This window comes from Dreissena polymorpha, chromosome 10 (genome assembly GCF_020536995.1).
Source record: "Dreissena polymorpha isolate Duluth1 chromosome 10, UMN_Dpol_1.0, whole genome shotgun sequence".
NCBI lineage: Eukaryota > Metazoa > Mollusca > Bivalvia > Myida > Dreissenidae > Dreissena > Dreissena polymorpha.
In genome coordinates, this window is record NC_068364.1 from 10,926,515 (window position 1) to 10,943,893 (window position 17,379).

At 37.1% G+C, this 17,379-nt stretch overlaps 1 protein-coding gene across 16 annotated transcripts in view; it reads left to right on the forward strand.

Annotated features, from left to right (window-relative positions):
- Positions 1-17,379, forward strand: part of LOC127847484 (sorbin and SH3 domain-containing protein 1-like) — a 379,963-nt gene that overhangs the window by 290,205 nt on the left and 72,379 nt on the right. For all 16 annotated transcript variants that reach the window (XM_052379427.1, XM_052379439.1, XM_052379429.1 and 13 more), the window contains one exon: positions 6,489-6,625. In XM_052379427.1, the coding sequence (XP_052235387.1) occupies positions 6,489-6,625 (137 nt within the window). The remainder of the gene's footprint in view (positions 1-6,488; positions 6,626-17,379) is intronic.

The window sequence follows — 17,379 nt, forward strand, 5'->3', positions numbered from 1 at the left end:
ATCTCATGGAGCTGCACATTTTGAGTGGTGAAAGGTCAAGGTCATCCTTCAAGGTCAGAGGTCAAATATATGTGGCCCTAATCGCTTATTTTATAAATACTTTTGCAATATTGAAGAAAGCAACTTGATATTTGGCATGCATGTGCATCTCATGGAGCTGCACATTTTGAGTGGTAAAAGGTCAAGGTCATCCTTCAAGGTCAGAGGTCAAATATATGTGGCCCAAATCGCTTATTTTATGAATACTTTTGCAATATTGAAGATTTTGAGTGGTGAAAGGTCAAGGTCATCCTTCACAAGGTCAAGGTCATCCTTCAAGGTCAAACGTCATATAGGGGGACATTGTGTTTCACAAACACATCTTGTTGAATAGGTCTTTGTCCGTTGTCTGCCTGTCCATCCGTGGGTCCGTCGTCCACATTTGGTTTGTTAACACTCTAGAGGCCACATTTCTTGTCCGATCTACATGAAACTTGGTCAGAAGATTTGTCCCAAATGATTCCTCGATCGAGTTCAAAACTGGGTTATGCTTGGTCAAAAACTAGGTCACTAGGTAAAAAAAAAGAAAAACCTTGTATACACTGTAGAAGTAACATTTCATGCCAAATCTTCATATAACTTTGTCGGAATGTTTGTCTTAATGATATGTTGCTTGTGTTCAAAAGTGGTTCCAGTCCGTTGATAAACATGGCCGCCAGTGGGTGGGGCAGATTTCCTTCTTTGGCTATAGAAAAACCTTGTTAACACTCCAGAAGTCACAATTTTTGCCCAATCATCATAAAACTTGGTCAAAACATTGGTGTTATTGATATCTCGGACAAGATCAAAAATGGTCCAGATCGGTGAAAGAACATGGCTGCCAAGCGGCGGGGCAGTTTTCTCTATATGTATATAGTGAAAACATGTGAACACTCTAGAAGTCACATTTTTAGTCCAATCTTCATGAATTTGGTCAAAACATTTGTTTCCTAGATACATGAGTTAAGTTCAAAAATGGTTCCGGTCTGTTGAAAAACATGGCTGCCGGGGGAACAGGGCAGTTGTCCTTATATTTATATAGTAAAAAAAAGCATGTGAACAGTCAAGAAGTCACATTTTTTGCCCAATCATCATGAAACTTGGTCAAAACACGGGCTGGTCAGAATGTAAACACACCTTAAAAAACTTTATTTGTTGCACATATCTCAAGTTATTGAAATACATTTGCAAAACAAATTCAGTGCATAAAAGACCCTTTTTCTTGAATTTTGTGGTGATATCTTAAGATTTTATAATAAATAATTTAATACATCTGAAATCGGTGCCAACATTTCACGTTGTGTGTAACATAACCATATACATGAATGCGTTACACATCACATTTTTGGCCTAGAACACAGGCTTAGTAAATAAATTACACTGCAACGCCGATATATCGCGGTTGGTGGGGTCCAAAGATCGCGAGCGCGATATATCCGGCGCGCGATATAACTTGAGAAATGTCTAACTTAATTATATTGTGGTGAACTTGTCAAATTTCTCTAATGTTTTCATTTTATATACAGTGCTGCTACATATTTGTATTGTAATAATTGCAAACCAATTCTACAATAAACGTTTTCATTTCTTAATAAGTATCTGTGTATTTATCATAAAACCAAAATGTAAATTATGTTTTTTATTTTCATGTACGATCTCTGCGAATCAGCAAAAATAAAAAATTCTTGCCGTGAAAAACGTATAAAATATTTTGTGCATAGGTTCGAATTTGCCCTTAGCGTAACGGTAACAATACCGCGTGTTTTAATTATATTTTATTAAGGGGAAATGTCAATTCCACATAATTCGCGAGATACCGCGGTTCTTTTGTTGAAATTTACAACGAAACTTTTAACGGAAATTAAAATATCGCAATGTTGTACCGGCTACAAAATTTTTATTTACAAATAAATACACCCACGCCAATTTTCGCGCGCTTTTTATCAGGACAAAGAAATTCATGACCAGAACCGAAATTTAACGATTTATATACCAGTATACTGCCATTATTACCTTTGCAATGACACTAATTGAATATTTCCTAAGTGTTAAAAACAACCCCAGCCTTGTGTAAACAACATTGTCACTAATTGACAGTTTTTCACGCTTCACTGCGTACCATAGTAAGCCGCGAAATATTGTGTGTTAATACTAGCTAGAACCGGTTTTTTGCTTAAGTTAGAGAATTCTCAGATTAAAACATGTCATTTAGTGATCATGCTCGTCGGATTTTTGGGAGCCATAGCCAAAGCGCGATATATTGGACAGCGCGATATAACGGTCCGCGATATATCGGCGTTGCAGTGTAATACTGATGTATTTCACATTGCCAAAAGTAGCATACAAAAACTGTCTTTCATGCACTAGTTCAACTGTTAAAATTCTTAAGAAAATTTGTTTTTAAAAGTTATTAAAACAAAGTACCACATAACGGTATTTTTTACATCCATTAACATTTAAATGTGAACCCCACATAATCATGTGATGCTGTATCTGTAGAAGAACTCGGTTAATAAACTTGGTCAGTGGACATTTAAAACAAACAACACAACACTGAACCATGACCAATGACAACACTCTCACACAGTATTATAAAGACAATATTTAAACCAGAAAACAGTTCAAAACAGCATAATTTAGTAATAGAAAAATCAAGAAATTTACACTAAACTGGTTTGAAAATTGTAGTTAAATAAATGTCTCCAGAAACTAATACTGATAGTTAAGTGCAACATGGACAGAAGGATATCAACCAATATTAAAACTAAACACACATTTATAGTGACTATGAATCATTGAAATACCTTACCGCATAGGAAATCAAAGCGCTGAAAGCATAGGAAATCAAAGCGCTGAAGGCACTGTAGGTGTTCGCTGTTGTAAAATGTCGTCGTTGATTAGCTTGTGCGCATTGCACATGTTAATCAGTGTGCACAGGCTAATCTTATTTGACATGCATTAAGTCCCGTTTTCCCTGAAAGCAGCCAAGATGTACAGATTTCAATGATAAACACTTGACTGGCCAATGTCGTCTTAAAAGCTGTTAAACACTATCAGTCATATACACCAGGGACCCTGTATACACCCACTGCTGTCGTCTGCAACAGGCAGTGGTTGTCTTTCCATAGCGTAGTTAAGCAGTTAGGCGCATACTGATTTGCAAAATGTACTCTGTAACATTAGCGTGAGCTAACTCTCACACTAAAAATGTTGGGTACCAATTGAATAATGCAACAGGCACAATTTTATTAGCAGACAGCTATTATCACAGTTTCTAAACTTTTACTGATGCAAAGTTTAGGGTCGCGAAATTATATGACAAGCCAGAATTAAAATTCAAATATAAACAAACTAGATCTTTGAGTATATCAGTCAATGAATATATAATTGTATAAGTAAATTTGAATTGAAATTACCAGTATATATTATGATTTCAGCGATCCGAGGTGCAGAACGTGTTTTCGTTTGTTTTGTTCACCTTTTTACCCGATACCGTCCCGAACGAACGACAACTCATGTTCGCCCTTAGTTACAAAAAGACCCAATGGGTGATGAAATATTCCTGAGCATGGTTGTGACCAATCATAAAAAAATGTTATTATCCAATTATTCTGCTCAGGTGAGCTTTTGTGACTGGTCTTTGTCCGTCGTATGTCCGTCCGTCCGTCCGTAAACATTTGCTCGTAAACACTCTATAGGCCACATTTCTTGTCCCATCTTCATGAAACTTGGTCAGAAGCTTTGTCCTAATGTAATCTCGGCCAAGTTCGAAACTGGGTTGTGCCGGGTCAAAAAATAGGTCACTAGGTCAAAAAAAAGAAAAACCTTGTAAACACTGTAGAAGTCACATTTCATGCCCAATCTTCATGTAACTTTGTCAAAATGTTTGTCTTAATGATATCTTGGTTGAGTTCAAAAGTGGTTCCGATCCGTTGAAAAACATGGCCGCCAGTGGGCGGGGCAGTTTTCCTTATTTGGCTATAGAGAAACCTTGTAAACACTCTAGAAGTCACAATTTTTGCCCAATCATCATTAAAGTTGGTCAAAACATTGGTTCAATTGATGTCTCGGACGAGTTCGAAAATGGTTGAGATTGGTGATAAAACATGGCCGCCAGTGGAAAGGGCAGTTTTCTCTATATGTAAATAGTGGCAGTTTTCCCTATTTGGCTATAGAGAAACCTTGTAAACACTCTAGAAGTCACAATTTTTGCCCAATCATCATGAAAGTTGGTCAAAACATTGATTTTATTGATATCTCGAACGAGTTTGAAAATGGTCGGGATCGGTGAAAAAAAACATGGCCGCCAGTGGGCGGGGCATTTTTCTCTATATGTATAAAGTGAAAACATGTGAACACAGTAAAAGTCACATTTTTGGCCCGATTTTCATGAAATTTGCTCAGAACATTTGTTTTCTTGATACGAGAGTTGAGTTGAAAACATGGTTCCGGTCAGTTGAATAACATGGCTGCTGGGAGGGGGGCAGTTTTCTCATTATGCCCCCCCCCCCCCCTTTTGAAGAAGAGGAGTTATATTGTTTTGCTCATGTCGGTCCGTCCGTCCACCAGATGGTTTCCGGATGATAACTCAAGAGCGCTTATGCCAAGGATCATGAAACTTCATAGGTACATTGATCATGACTCGCAGATGACCCCTATTGATTTTCAGGTCACTAGGTCAAAGGTCAAGGTCACGATGACCCGAAATAGTAAAATGGTTTCCGGATAATAACTCAAGAACATTTATGCCTAGGCTCATGAAACTTCAAAGATACATTGATCATGACTCGCAGATGACCCCTATTGATTTTCAGGTCACTAGGTCAAAGGTCAAGGTCACGATGACCTGAATTAGTAAAATGGATTCCAGATGATAACTCAAGAACGCTTAGACCTAGGATTATAAAACTTCATAGGTACATTGATCATGACTCGCAGATGACCCCTATTGATTTTCAGGTCAAAGGTCAAGGTCACGGTGACCCGAAATAGTAAAATGGTTTCCAGATGATAACTCAAGAACGCTTATGCCTAGGATCATGAAACTTCATAGGTACATTGATCATGACTCGAAGATGACCCCTATTGATTTTCAGGTCACTAGGTCAAAGGTCAAGGTCATGATGACCTGAAATAGTAAAATGGTTTCTGGATGATAACTCAAGAACGCTTATGCCTAGGATCATGAAACTTCATAGGTACAATGATCATGACTTGCAGATGACCCCTATTGATTTTCAGGTCACTAGGTCAAAGGTCAAGGTGACCTGAAATAATAAAATGGTTTCTGGATGATAACTCAAGAACGCTTATGCCTAGGTTCATGAAACTTCATAGGTATATTGATCATGACTCGCAGATGACCCCTATTGATTATCAGGTCACTAGTTCAAAGGTCAAGGTCACAGTGCCAAAAAATGTATTCATACAATGGCTGTCAAGGTCACGGTGACTCAACTTAGAAAAAAGGTTTCTAGATGATAACTCATTAATGCTTACGCCTAGGATCATGATACTTCATAGGTACATTGATCATGACTCGCAGATGAAATAATGATGAAATTTGACCAGGATGTTTGTCTGGACAATATCCAGGTCAAGTTTGACATTTGGTAAAGATTGAATGAACCGACACCTCTCAGGTGAGCGAACTAGGGCCATCTTGGCCCTCTTGTTATCATGTATATATAAAGGCAAATCTTGGTGACATGTGTCCAAAACGTATGTCATTGGGTCAAATCGGAGAAAAACCTTGTAACACCTCTAGAGGCCAAATTTATTAATCGTTATCTTGATGAAACATGGGAGGAATGTTTATCTTAAAAATATCAAGGCCTTGTTTGAATCTGTGTCACGTGGGATGAAAAAATATGTTACCAGGTCAAGTCTTAAAAAATGGTATGCTTGAACTCAGGTGTGGGCCCTAGTGTTATACAAGTGTCTACAGGTGACACAAATATGTGTAACCATTGTTAGTGCATATAGTTCACTGTAGCAAGAGCATAGTTTTGTCAAAATGTAGTTGAAAATAAGATGCTTACACGGCTTTTTAATTTTTTGTGGAGCATATATTACAAGCCAGAAATGAAATCAGTAACTAGTATGTGTATATCCACGCTGTTTTGCATAATAATTAAAAGAATTTACTGATACCACAATGCACACAGCTTTTATAATTGATATGTGACATCAGGTTCCTTTCCTAAGATTGTTAAATGCATGCCCCATGATATTTGTGCGCAGTCTAGGGTTCCTTTGCACCTCTTGACTTTTTTAAACACAATTTTGAATACTGGAATTCTGTAGGGAACAGAGTAGAGAAAGGTATGGTGGTATTTGGGTTAAGAAATTTCAGCAAGAAATAAGGCTGTACTTGCTAGCATAATCTGATTAATGTAAAATTTCAACGATCTCATATGATATTTCAAGAAGGTGGTGTTTGTTTTAACGCAGTTTGCTTACCTCTGCAGCACTGAGGGCCGCCGTCGTCTGATATCAGAGCCTGCAGACACAGCGGATGTTGATGCTGCAGACGCATACAGAAGCATCCAGAAGGGAGGAGAAATCCCATATAAAGGACTTCAAAAGCCTGCGCCTGAAAAGTCAAGTGAGTCTTCATGACGTCATATAACCTTCTGTTCTACTCAGAAACCCTCGTTTTGCTATTCCAGTTCTCTTTTTCCCCACCATTTTATCCCATAAATGGTTCAATCATTGTTTCAGTAATAGTGATTTTGTTTTGACAGTATATCATTAGTATTTCAATGTGTATAATATTTTTTATGAAAGGATAAAATTTATGTTCTGTCTGTTTCCATATATATTGTACATGAAATGGTTTCGAAGAACCACTTCAATATAGGCGACTGCTCCCATACAATACAATCTTGAACTTGACCTTATATATTAGCAAATGAAAAACTAAAAGACATAAAATAAGCTGTTGGCATTGGTGTTTATATTTAGTTGGATATTTAGAATGACTTCTTTGTGGTCATGGTCGTGAAACAGATGTTAGTGAAAAGAATTCTGCATTCAGAGATGTTCTAGATTGATCATGGTTGTGGTCCCTCATTTAAACCATATTTCATGACCATAGGACAGTTTTAGACTTAAAATTATTGTCTATAAAACAGCCATACAGATACAACACCAATGTTTATATTTTGCCAAAAAAGTGCATAATGGAGAAAAAAAAATAAATGCATGAACTAGAAAGATACTGTTTTGCATGCTGTATGTAGTGAATGGAAATAAATACATGCATGTATTTTTGAGATCTAAGCTTCTGGCTTTGATAAGCTCCCACAAAGTGGTAGACATTAAGCAATTCACTTTCCCATCATACCAGTTGTAAATGTTTATCCCATATTTATGTCTGTTTGACTTAATTATCCTCCGCCAGAGGCGGAGGGATATTGTTTTGGCGTTGTCCGTCCGTCCGTCCGGCACTTTTGTGTCCGGAGCCATATCTTGGAAGTGCTTAGGCGGATTTCATTGAAACTTCGTATGAGTATATATATGCATAAGAGGATGATAACGCCAAATGGCATTGTACACCATCTGTTAAAAACAGAGTTATGGCCCTTTGTATCTTGAAAAAATGCTTTTTACTATAGGCACTTTTGTGTCATGAGCCATATCTTGGAAGTGCTTTGGTGGATTTCATTGAAACTTGGTATGAGTATATAAACCGCGCCAGAGGCGGAGGGATATTGTTTTTGCGTTGTCCGGCTGTCCGTCCGGCTGTCCGTCCGTCTGTCACTTTTGTGTCCAGAGCCATATCTTGGAAGTGCTTTTGCGGATTTCATTGAAACTTCGTATGAGTATATATATGGATAAGAGGATAATGCACGCCAAATGGCATTGTACACCATCTGTTAATAACGGAGTTATGGCCCTTTGTATCTTGAAAAAATGCTTGTTTGAGTGTCAAATATAATACTCTTGTGTCCAGAAGCATATAGGCGGGGGATATCAATTCAACGAATTTGCTTGTTTCTACTTCAACCCCATCATGTATAAGACAGTTTTAAGGGACTTGTTCACAGACATGACAAAGAAAATGAAAAAGTCATAATACTCAAGGCTTATAAAACTAGAAATGGCGCGGCAGAGGCCGACGCGTATCCCCACGCCGCATGTTTGACCCAGGGCCGCCCCAGGGTTGGTAATGGGGCCATGCATAGTTGAGATTGACCGTATTGTCATAAGAGAAGTTCAGTATCAATTAGAAGTGAATCGGTGTAGAAATGAAGAAATTATAGTAAAAGGCAATTTTGGGTGGGCGTGGCCTATGTGGGCGGGGCGCCCCAGGGTTAGTAATGGGGCCATGCATAGTTGAGATTGACCATATTGTCATAAGAGAAGTTCAGTATCAATTTGAAGTGAATCGGTGTAGAAAAGAAGAAATTATAGTAAAAGGCAATTTTGGGTGGGTGTGGTCTATGTGGGCGGGGCCCCAGGGTTGGTTATGGGGCCATGCATAGTTGAGATTGACCGTATTGTCATAAGAGAGGTTCAGTATTAATTTGAAGTGAATCGGTGTCGAAATGAAGAAATTATTGTAAAAGGCAATTTTGGGTGGGTGTGGTCTATGTGGGCGGGGCACCCCAGGGTTGGTAATGGGGCCATGCATAGTTGAGATTGACTGTATTGTCATAAGAGAAGTTCAATATCAATTTGAAGTGAATCGGTGTAGAAATGAAGAAATTATAGTAAAGGCAATTTTGGGTGGGTGTGGTCTATGTGGGCGGGGCCCCAGGGTTGGTTATGGGGCCATGCATAGTTGAGATTGACCCTTATGTCATAAGAGAAGTTCAGTATCAATTTGAAGTGAATCCGTGTAGAAATGAAAAAATTATAGTAAATGGAATTTTTTGGTGGGTGTGGCCTATGTGGGCGGGCGCCCCAGGGTTGGGATTGGGGCCATGCATAGTTGAGATTGACCCTAATGTCATAACAAAAGTTCAGTATCAATTTGAAGTGAATCCGTGTAGAAATGAAAAAATTATAGTAAATGGAAATTTTTGGTGGGTGTGGCCTATGCGGGCGGAGCGCCCCAGGGTTGGGAATGGGGCCATGCATGGTTGAGATTGACCGTATTGTCATAAGAGAGGTCCAGTATCAATTTGAAGTGAATCGGTGTAGAAATAAAGAAGTAAATGTAAAATAACCTAAAAAAATGAGTGATAATTTCTGACGCGGCCCCACCCCAACCCCTATAACTTTTGACCCAGGGGTCAGATCAAAATTCCAAATAGTGCAGGGTCGCACATATGCTCATAGCTACCATGTGTGTAAGTTTCAAGGTTCTAGTGCTTTTAGTGTAGGAGGAGATAGTGGCCAGGACGGACGGACAGACAGACGGACGGACGGACGGACGGCGGAGATAACCACAATATCCGTACCTTTTTTTCAAAAAGCGTGGGGATAAATATTGAAAATGTAAAAAAAGGTTAATCATCAATCAGTAAATAATCCATCAAATATAATTGTTTTCAAAGTGTTTGTTATTTTAATAAGGGATGTTTTATTCCACTTGTCAAGTTGGGTTAACAATGCTATTGGGAGTGCTTGATTAGCCTAATTCTAGTCTTACCAGGCAAGGGCATTTTTAACCAGGTTTTTAACCAGGTTTTCCGAAGGAAAAAACTGGTTATTAGATTGGCGAATGCGGGCGGGCTGGCTGGCTGGCTGGCGGGCTGGCGAAACAAGCTTGTCCGGGCCATAACTTTGTTGTTCATTGTGAGATTTTAAAATCATTTGGCACATTTGTTAACCATCATTAGACGGTGTGTCGCGCGAAAAAATTACGTCAATATCTCCAAGGTCAAGGTCACACTTTGAGTTCAAAGGTAAAAAATAGCCATAAATGAGCTTGTCTGAGCTATAACTATGTCATTCATTATGAGATTTTAAAATCATTTGGCACATTTGTTCACCATCATGGGACGGTGTGTCGCACGAAAGAATCACGTCAATATCTCCAATGTCAAGGTCGCCACGACTAAAAATAGATTTATTTTAAAACAAACTTACACAGGGGGTTAATTTTGTTTGTTCATTTCAAAAGTTCAGTTTGAGTTGTCTCCCTTTATCAGATTTTTTTTCACAATGAAAACCTGGTTTTGTGACAATTGTCCCTTGTCATTGTTTTAAATTGTTAAATGCAATTTTAACAAGATGTGTTTGTGAAACACAATGTCCCCCTATATGATGTTTGACCTTGAAGGATGACCTTGACCTTGACCCTTCACCACTCAAAATGTGCAGCTCCTTGAGATACACACTCATTTCAAATATAAAATTGCTAGCTTCAATATTGCAGAAGTAACATTACATGAGCAATTTTGACCCATATATTTGACCTTGAAGGATGACCTTGACCTTGACCTTTCACCACTCAAAATATGTAGCTCCATGAGATACTCATGCATGCCAAATATCAAGTTGCTATCTTCAATATTGCAAAAGTATTCATAAAATAAGCGATTTGGGTCACATATTTGACCTCTGACCTTGAAGGATGACCTTGACCTTTCACCACTCAAAATGTGCAGCTCCATGAGATACACATGCATGCCAAATATCAAGTTGCTATCTTCAATATTGCAAAAGTAATCATAAAATAAGCGATTTGGGCCACATATATTTGACCTCTGACCTTGAAGGATGACCTTGACCTTTCACCACTCAAAATGTGCAGCTCCATGAGATACACATGCATGCCAAATATCAAGTTGCTATCTTCAATATTGCAAAAGTATTCATAAAATAAGCGATTTGGGCCACATATATTTGACCTCTGACCTTGAAGGATGACCTTGACCTTGACCTTTCATCACTCAAAATGTGCAGCTCCACGAGATACACATGCATGCCAAATATGAAGTTGCTATCTTCAATATTGCAAAAGTATTCATAAAATGGGTGATTTTCGCCACATATATTTGACCTCTGACCTTGAAGGATGACCTTGACCTTGACCTTTCACCACTCAAAATGTGCAGCTCCATGAGATACACATGCATGCCAAATATAAAGTTGCTATCTTCAATATAGCAAAAGTTATTGCAAAATGTTAAAGTTGGCGCAAACCAACCAACAGACCAACCAACAGACCAACAGACAGGGCAAAAACAATATGTCCCCCACTACTATAGTGGGGGACATAAAAATCAAGCATGTGAACTGCATAGCACTTTTGTCTTTGTTCTTAAGTTAACACCTGGGTCAACAAGATAGTGTTCATGGAAAATAAATAACAGTGTTGATTGTGGTTGGTGTTGGTGAAAGATAAAGAGTTATATCAATAAGATCAAAGATAGCGAATGTCTTTTCCTGCGCATTTCTTAACTGCATCACATGCAAATCAATTACATGGTTTTGGGCCATATTTCTTGGCTCATCTTGCATTATTAGATATTATTGATCATACATCAACAAATACATAACACAAATACAAAAGAATAATGGAAATGAAATGAAAACATACAAGTCAAACAGCCTCACGCTAATCATCAATACATATTTGACATTTTTAGATAAGCGTTCTTTGATTAACCTGTTATTGGTTTGCCAGACATTGTTATTTGATTCTATTATTATGCCCACCTTCGAAGAAATAGAGGATATTTGTTGGATCCGGTGGATTATCGATTTTAATTCACGAGTGATCATAGAAAATATTTTCTATGATCATGAGTGAATTAAAATCAATAATCCACCAAATCCAACAAAGTTTCTTTTTATTTAATGCATTTTTCACAGTTTATATACATTGTTTAAAAGTTTAACTTAACAATTTTGCTGGGATAATGACATCATTTCGTCAAAAAATGACGTCAATTCACAGTAAACAATGAAAATTATCAATGATTCTCACTGATAATTTTCACTGTTTGAAACAGTGAAATTATCAGTTTTAATTCACTGATATTTCTCTGTAAACCACCAGAAAGCATTAAATAAGAGGGGGTTTATTGTTTTGCTCATGTCGGTCGGTCTGTATGTATGTCCGTCCGTTCGTCCACCAGATGGTTTCCGGATGATAACTCAAGAACGCTTAGGCCTAGGATCTTGAATCTTCATAGGTACATTGATCATGACTCGCAGATGACCCCTATTGATTTTCAGGTCACTAGGTCAAAGGTCAAGGTCATGGTGACCCGAAATAGTAAAAATGGTTTCCGGATGATAACTCAAGAATGCTTATGCCGATGATCATGAAACTTCATAGGTACATTGATCATGACTTGCAGATGACCCCTATTGATTTTCAGGTCACTAGGTCAAAGGTCAAGGTCACCGTGACCCGAAATAGTAAAATGGTTTCCGGATGATAACTCAAGAACGCTTATGCCTAGGATCATGAAACTTCATAGGTACATTGATCAGGACTCCCAGATGACCACTATTGATTTTCAGGTCACTAGGTCAAAGGTCAAGGTCACGGTGACCCGAAATAGTAAAATGGTTTCCTTATGATAACTCAAGAATAATTAGGCCTAGGATCATGAAACTTCATAGGTACATTGATCATGACTCGCAGATGACCCCTATTGATTTTCAGGTCACTAGGTCAAAGGTCAAGGTCACAGTGACAAAAAAAATATTCACACAATGGCTGCCACTACAACTGACAGCCCATATGGGGGCATGCATGTTTTACAAACAGCCCTTGATAATAGTATTGAGAATGATCGCGCCTATTCTTAATTGGTTAACATGGTGGCATTACTATTATTTAATTAATCAAAAATAATACTTATCAAGAAATTGTTGAAAGCATATCAAGAATCTATTATTGGCGTATCATAACAATATCTCCGATAATATCTTCATTTAAGGTAATTCTGGTCAAAATTAAATTCATGTACATCTAATTCACACAATAGAGTTTATATAAAGAATCTTTTTACTGACGGGGAACTGACCTTGATACCTTGGGTGAGGGAACGTATTGCATTAAAGTGAGGTCACCAGTCCACTGCTGGAACAGCAGATTATTCAAAACTTAATACTTTTACTTGTTTAACGGTAAATTTCGAAAACAATTTAAAAATATTTAGGTCAAAGCGAATATCAGGATAGAGAACATTTATACTTATATGACTATACTAGTTCACAGAATGCAAAATGGTAGTATTTACTTAATATGAGAACATAGACTTTAAGTACTAACGCTCTGACATTGAAAATCTTCTCAATATAAAGGGCCACACACAAACTGTATGAATGTTGAGAGTTAAGTGTAAAACTGTTGCATCTCTCAGGCCTTTTTAATAGAAATACAGTTATTTCATGCTGAACACGGGTTTTAAATTGTTGCAAAACACAACTGTGTATCCCTTTTCATACCATATACTGAACGAAATAGAAAGTCAAATGAATTACCTATTAATGTAAATGCAATAACTGTTTGTAGATTGCGCTTTTTCTGTTTCGAAGAGTTTTTAGCATACTAGAAAGAAATTGTATTCAATGTCATTGGAGGCTTACTAAGGTCATCCTAGATGAAAAGCTGGGTTTAACAGCTAATTTGACAAACCTTGATCCCTAGCTTATAAGTCAAGGTAACACTTGCATGACATGTGTGCCATGTGTCAAAGGTAAATGGTGAACAAAGAGGTCAACAATCAAACATTAAATATAGGAATAATACAGCTTGTCTGGGCTCTTGACTTCATCCTTAATTCTTCAGTTTTAATATCCCTTACCCCCAAATGATGACTATAATGAGAAGGATGACAGTTAACAGAACACCTGATGTCAAAAGTCACACTAAGAGGTCAATGGCAAAATATGGCCCTGCTGATTTTGACAATTGTTTGGTTTGGTTGGAAAACAGGGACACATGGGTGGGGCTGTTTTCCTGATATTTCTTTAGTAAAACCTTGCTAACACTCTAGGATCACATTTTAATGTCCAATCATTGTGAAACTTGGTCAGAACATTTTTTCTTACGAAATCTAAACTGAGTTTGAAAATGTTTCCAGTTCATTGAAAAACACGGCCACCAGGAGCGGAGCAGTTTTCCATATATGGCCATATAAAAGCCTTGTCAACACTCTAGAAGTAACATATATTCTAGAATATTCATGAAACTTGGTCAGAACATTTGTTCTTAAGCTATCTAGGTTGAGTTTCAAAATTATTCCATTTTGTTGAAAAACATGACCACCAGAGTGTGGGAAAGTTTTCCTTATAAGGTTATAGTAAAAAACTCTAGATGTCATATTTCTGGTCTAGTCTTCATGAAACTTGGTCAAAACATTTGTTCTAATGATAACTGGCTGAGTTTGTTGAAATACCTGGCCGTCCATTGACAGGGCAATTTTACTTAAAAGGCTATAGTTAAACATTGTTCACTCTTAAGAAGTTACATTTTTAGTCCAAATTGTATAAGACGTGATCACCAATATAGTGGGGGACATATTGTTTTTGCCCTGTCTGTTGGTTGGTTGGTTGGTTTGTGTATTTGTTTGTTTGCTCCAACTTTAACATTTTGCCATAACTTTTGCAATATTAAAGATAGCAACTTCATATTTGGCATGCATGTGTATCTCATGGAGCTGCACAAGTTGAGTGGTGAAAGGTCAAGGTCATCCTTCAAGGTCAAAGGTCAAATATATAGCTTCAAAGCGGCGCAGAAGGGGACATAGTGTTTCTGACAAACACATATCTTGTTTTTTCTAATAATAAAAATGATTCTGGTCCATTTATAAACATGGCTGCCATGGTGCGAGGCAGTTTTTAGCTCACCTGAGCACAACGTGATCATGGTGAGCTTTTGCGATCGCCTTTTGTCTGTCGTCCGTCGTGCATCCGTCGTCAACATTTGCCTTGTGAATACTCTAGAGGCCACATTAATTGTCCGATCTTCATGAAACTTGGTCAGAACATTTGTACCAATGATACCTCGACCAAGTTCGAAACTGGGTCATGCTGGGTCAAAAACTAGGTCACTAGGTCAAAAAAAAGAAAAACCTTGTGAACACTGTAGAAGTCACATTTGATGCCCAATCTTCATGTAACTTTGTCAAAATGTTTGTCTTAATGAGATGTTGGTTGAGTTCAAAAATGGTTTCGGTCCATTAAAAAGCATGGCCGCCAGGGAACATGTAAACGCTCTAGAAGTCACATTTTGGTCCAATCTTCATGAAATTTGGTCAGAACATATGTTTCCTGGATACGATGGTTGAGTTCGAAAATGGTTCGAATCGGTCAAAAAACGTGGCCGCCAGGGGGGCAGGGCAGTTTTGCTTATATGTCTATAGTTAAACCTTGTTAACACTCTAGGAGTCACATTTATAGCCCAATCTTCATGGAACTTGGTCCTAAGATTTGTTGTATTGATAGCTTGGCTGAGTTCGAAAATGGTTACGGTTTGTTGAAAAACATGGCCGCCAGGGTAGCGGCAGTTTTCATAATATGACTATATTAAAACCAAACTCTAGTTTTATGGGGATGTCTATGCACAATGATAATGATGATGATGATGATGATGATAATGATGATGATGATGATGATGAGTATGATGATGATGATGAGTATGATGAGTATGATGATGATGATGATGATGATGATGATGAGTATGATGATACTGGTTATGGATTCAGAAACATTTACCACAACCCAAATATCTAATTATAATAATTGCATTACTCAAATTTATTATTGCCATTACTTATGATTGTTATCTATATCTTTGCAGAAATTTAACATAGTGGTAAAACCAATAAAACAACAAGAAGTGTTACATATGAATCTTATTTGACTTTTTATTCACTTATCCTAGGCTACTCTCTATAAAACTCATTTATACCTGTGCCTGCATTGTTGCCAGGTGGTAATTGTGTAAATTTCCTGGAAATTGACCCCAATTAACTGGGCACTTTCATCAAAGAGCTTTGTGTTGATGTCAGATGGAAACCATTCATAAGATGGATAAGACAGTACAACTTGAAATGTTTTACCCCAACAATTTTCAGTTAGTCAGTAGTGTGTGTGTGATTATGAAAGATTTGTTATTTTAGCAGGTTTTATTGTTGTTTCAATTGGAAATATCAATGCAAGGTGAGTCCTAAAATTGTTCCAGTTGTTTAAAAACACTTTGTCAAAAATGTGAACAATTTGGTAGTAAAAAAAACAACAACTTATCACATTTTTTAAGAAGTACAAACAACTGTTTGAAGAAAAGTTGATTTGCATTTGTTTTTGCAAGAATAATGTATTTATGCTACATATTTTTTGTGCATTTAAATTACAAATAGTTTGGTAGTTGTTTTGATATGATACATTTTCAAATGTCTTGTGTGTGTTTATTTCTATATTTGCACACATTTATAACTATAAGAAAGATCAAGTGATGTTTTGTACTATAAAAGAAGATCAATATTGAATTTCTAGTAGCTGTACATATCCTCGTACTCATTTACTTTTTTATAACTGACTTTGATTTATGATAACAATTCAACATATTTTATTTAATTATGCAAAAATATTTTATAAAAACACAATCTCTTGAACGAATACGGTTGTTTTCAGTGTTTAAAAGTTTTCTTGCTAAACAGATTGTAAACAGTCATCCCCTATAAGATGCTGAGATGCTTATCTAATGATCTAGAATTTGGACAACAATTTGTTGAAAAATGTACTTCCATTTTCTTTTGCTGATGCTCATTATTAAATTACTGTCCTCATATTACTTTTATCCAAAATAATAGCTTTGTCGCAGCGGGTAACAAATGTCTATTTAAAAAAAAAATTAAACACACACACACACAAAACTACTGATAACGCATATATTTATATATCTGCCGAAACAGCAAACCTTTTCTTTTCACAAAACAACGTTAACAACCCTTGTTTCCTGGATATGACGGTTGAGTTCAAAAATGGTTTTGATCCATCTAGTAACATGATCGCCAGGGGGGGGGGGGGGGGTCATTTTCCTTATATTTATATACTGAAAAAGCCTGTGAACACTATAAAAGTCACATTTTTTGGCCAATCATCATGAAACTTGGTCAAAACATTGGTTTTATTGATGTCAGATGAATTTGAAAATGGTCGTGATCAGTAGAAAAACATTGCCGCCAGGGGATGGGGCAGTTTTCTCTATATGTTTGTAGAAAGCATTTTTCTTATATATATATCTAAAAAAATCTGGGTATTAAAAACATGGCCGCCAGGGTGGGTGGGGTAATTTTCTATATAGGCCTATTGTAAATACTTTGGAACACCTTATTTTTAAAGTCAGTCTTGTCATTCTAATAATTTGAAATATTTGCTGAAGAGTTTTAATCTTTGTTTCTTTCCATCAAAGTCTCTCAGGTAAGCGACCCAGGGCCCTTT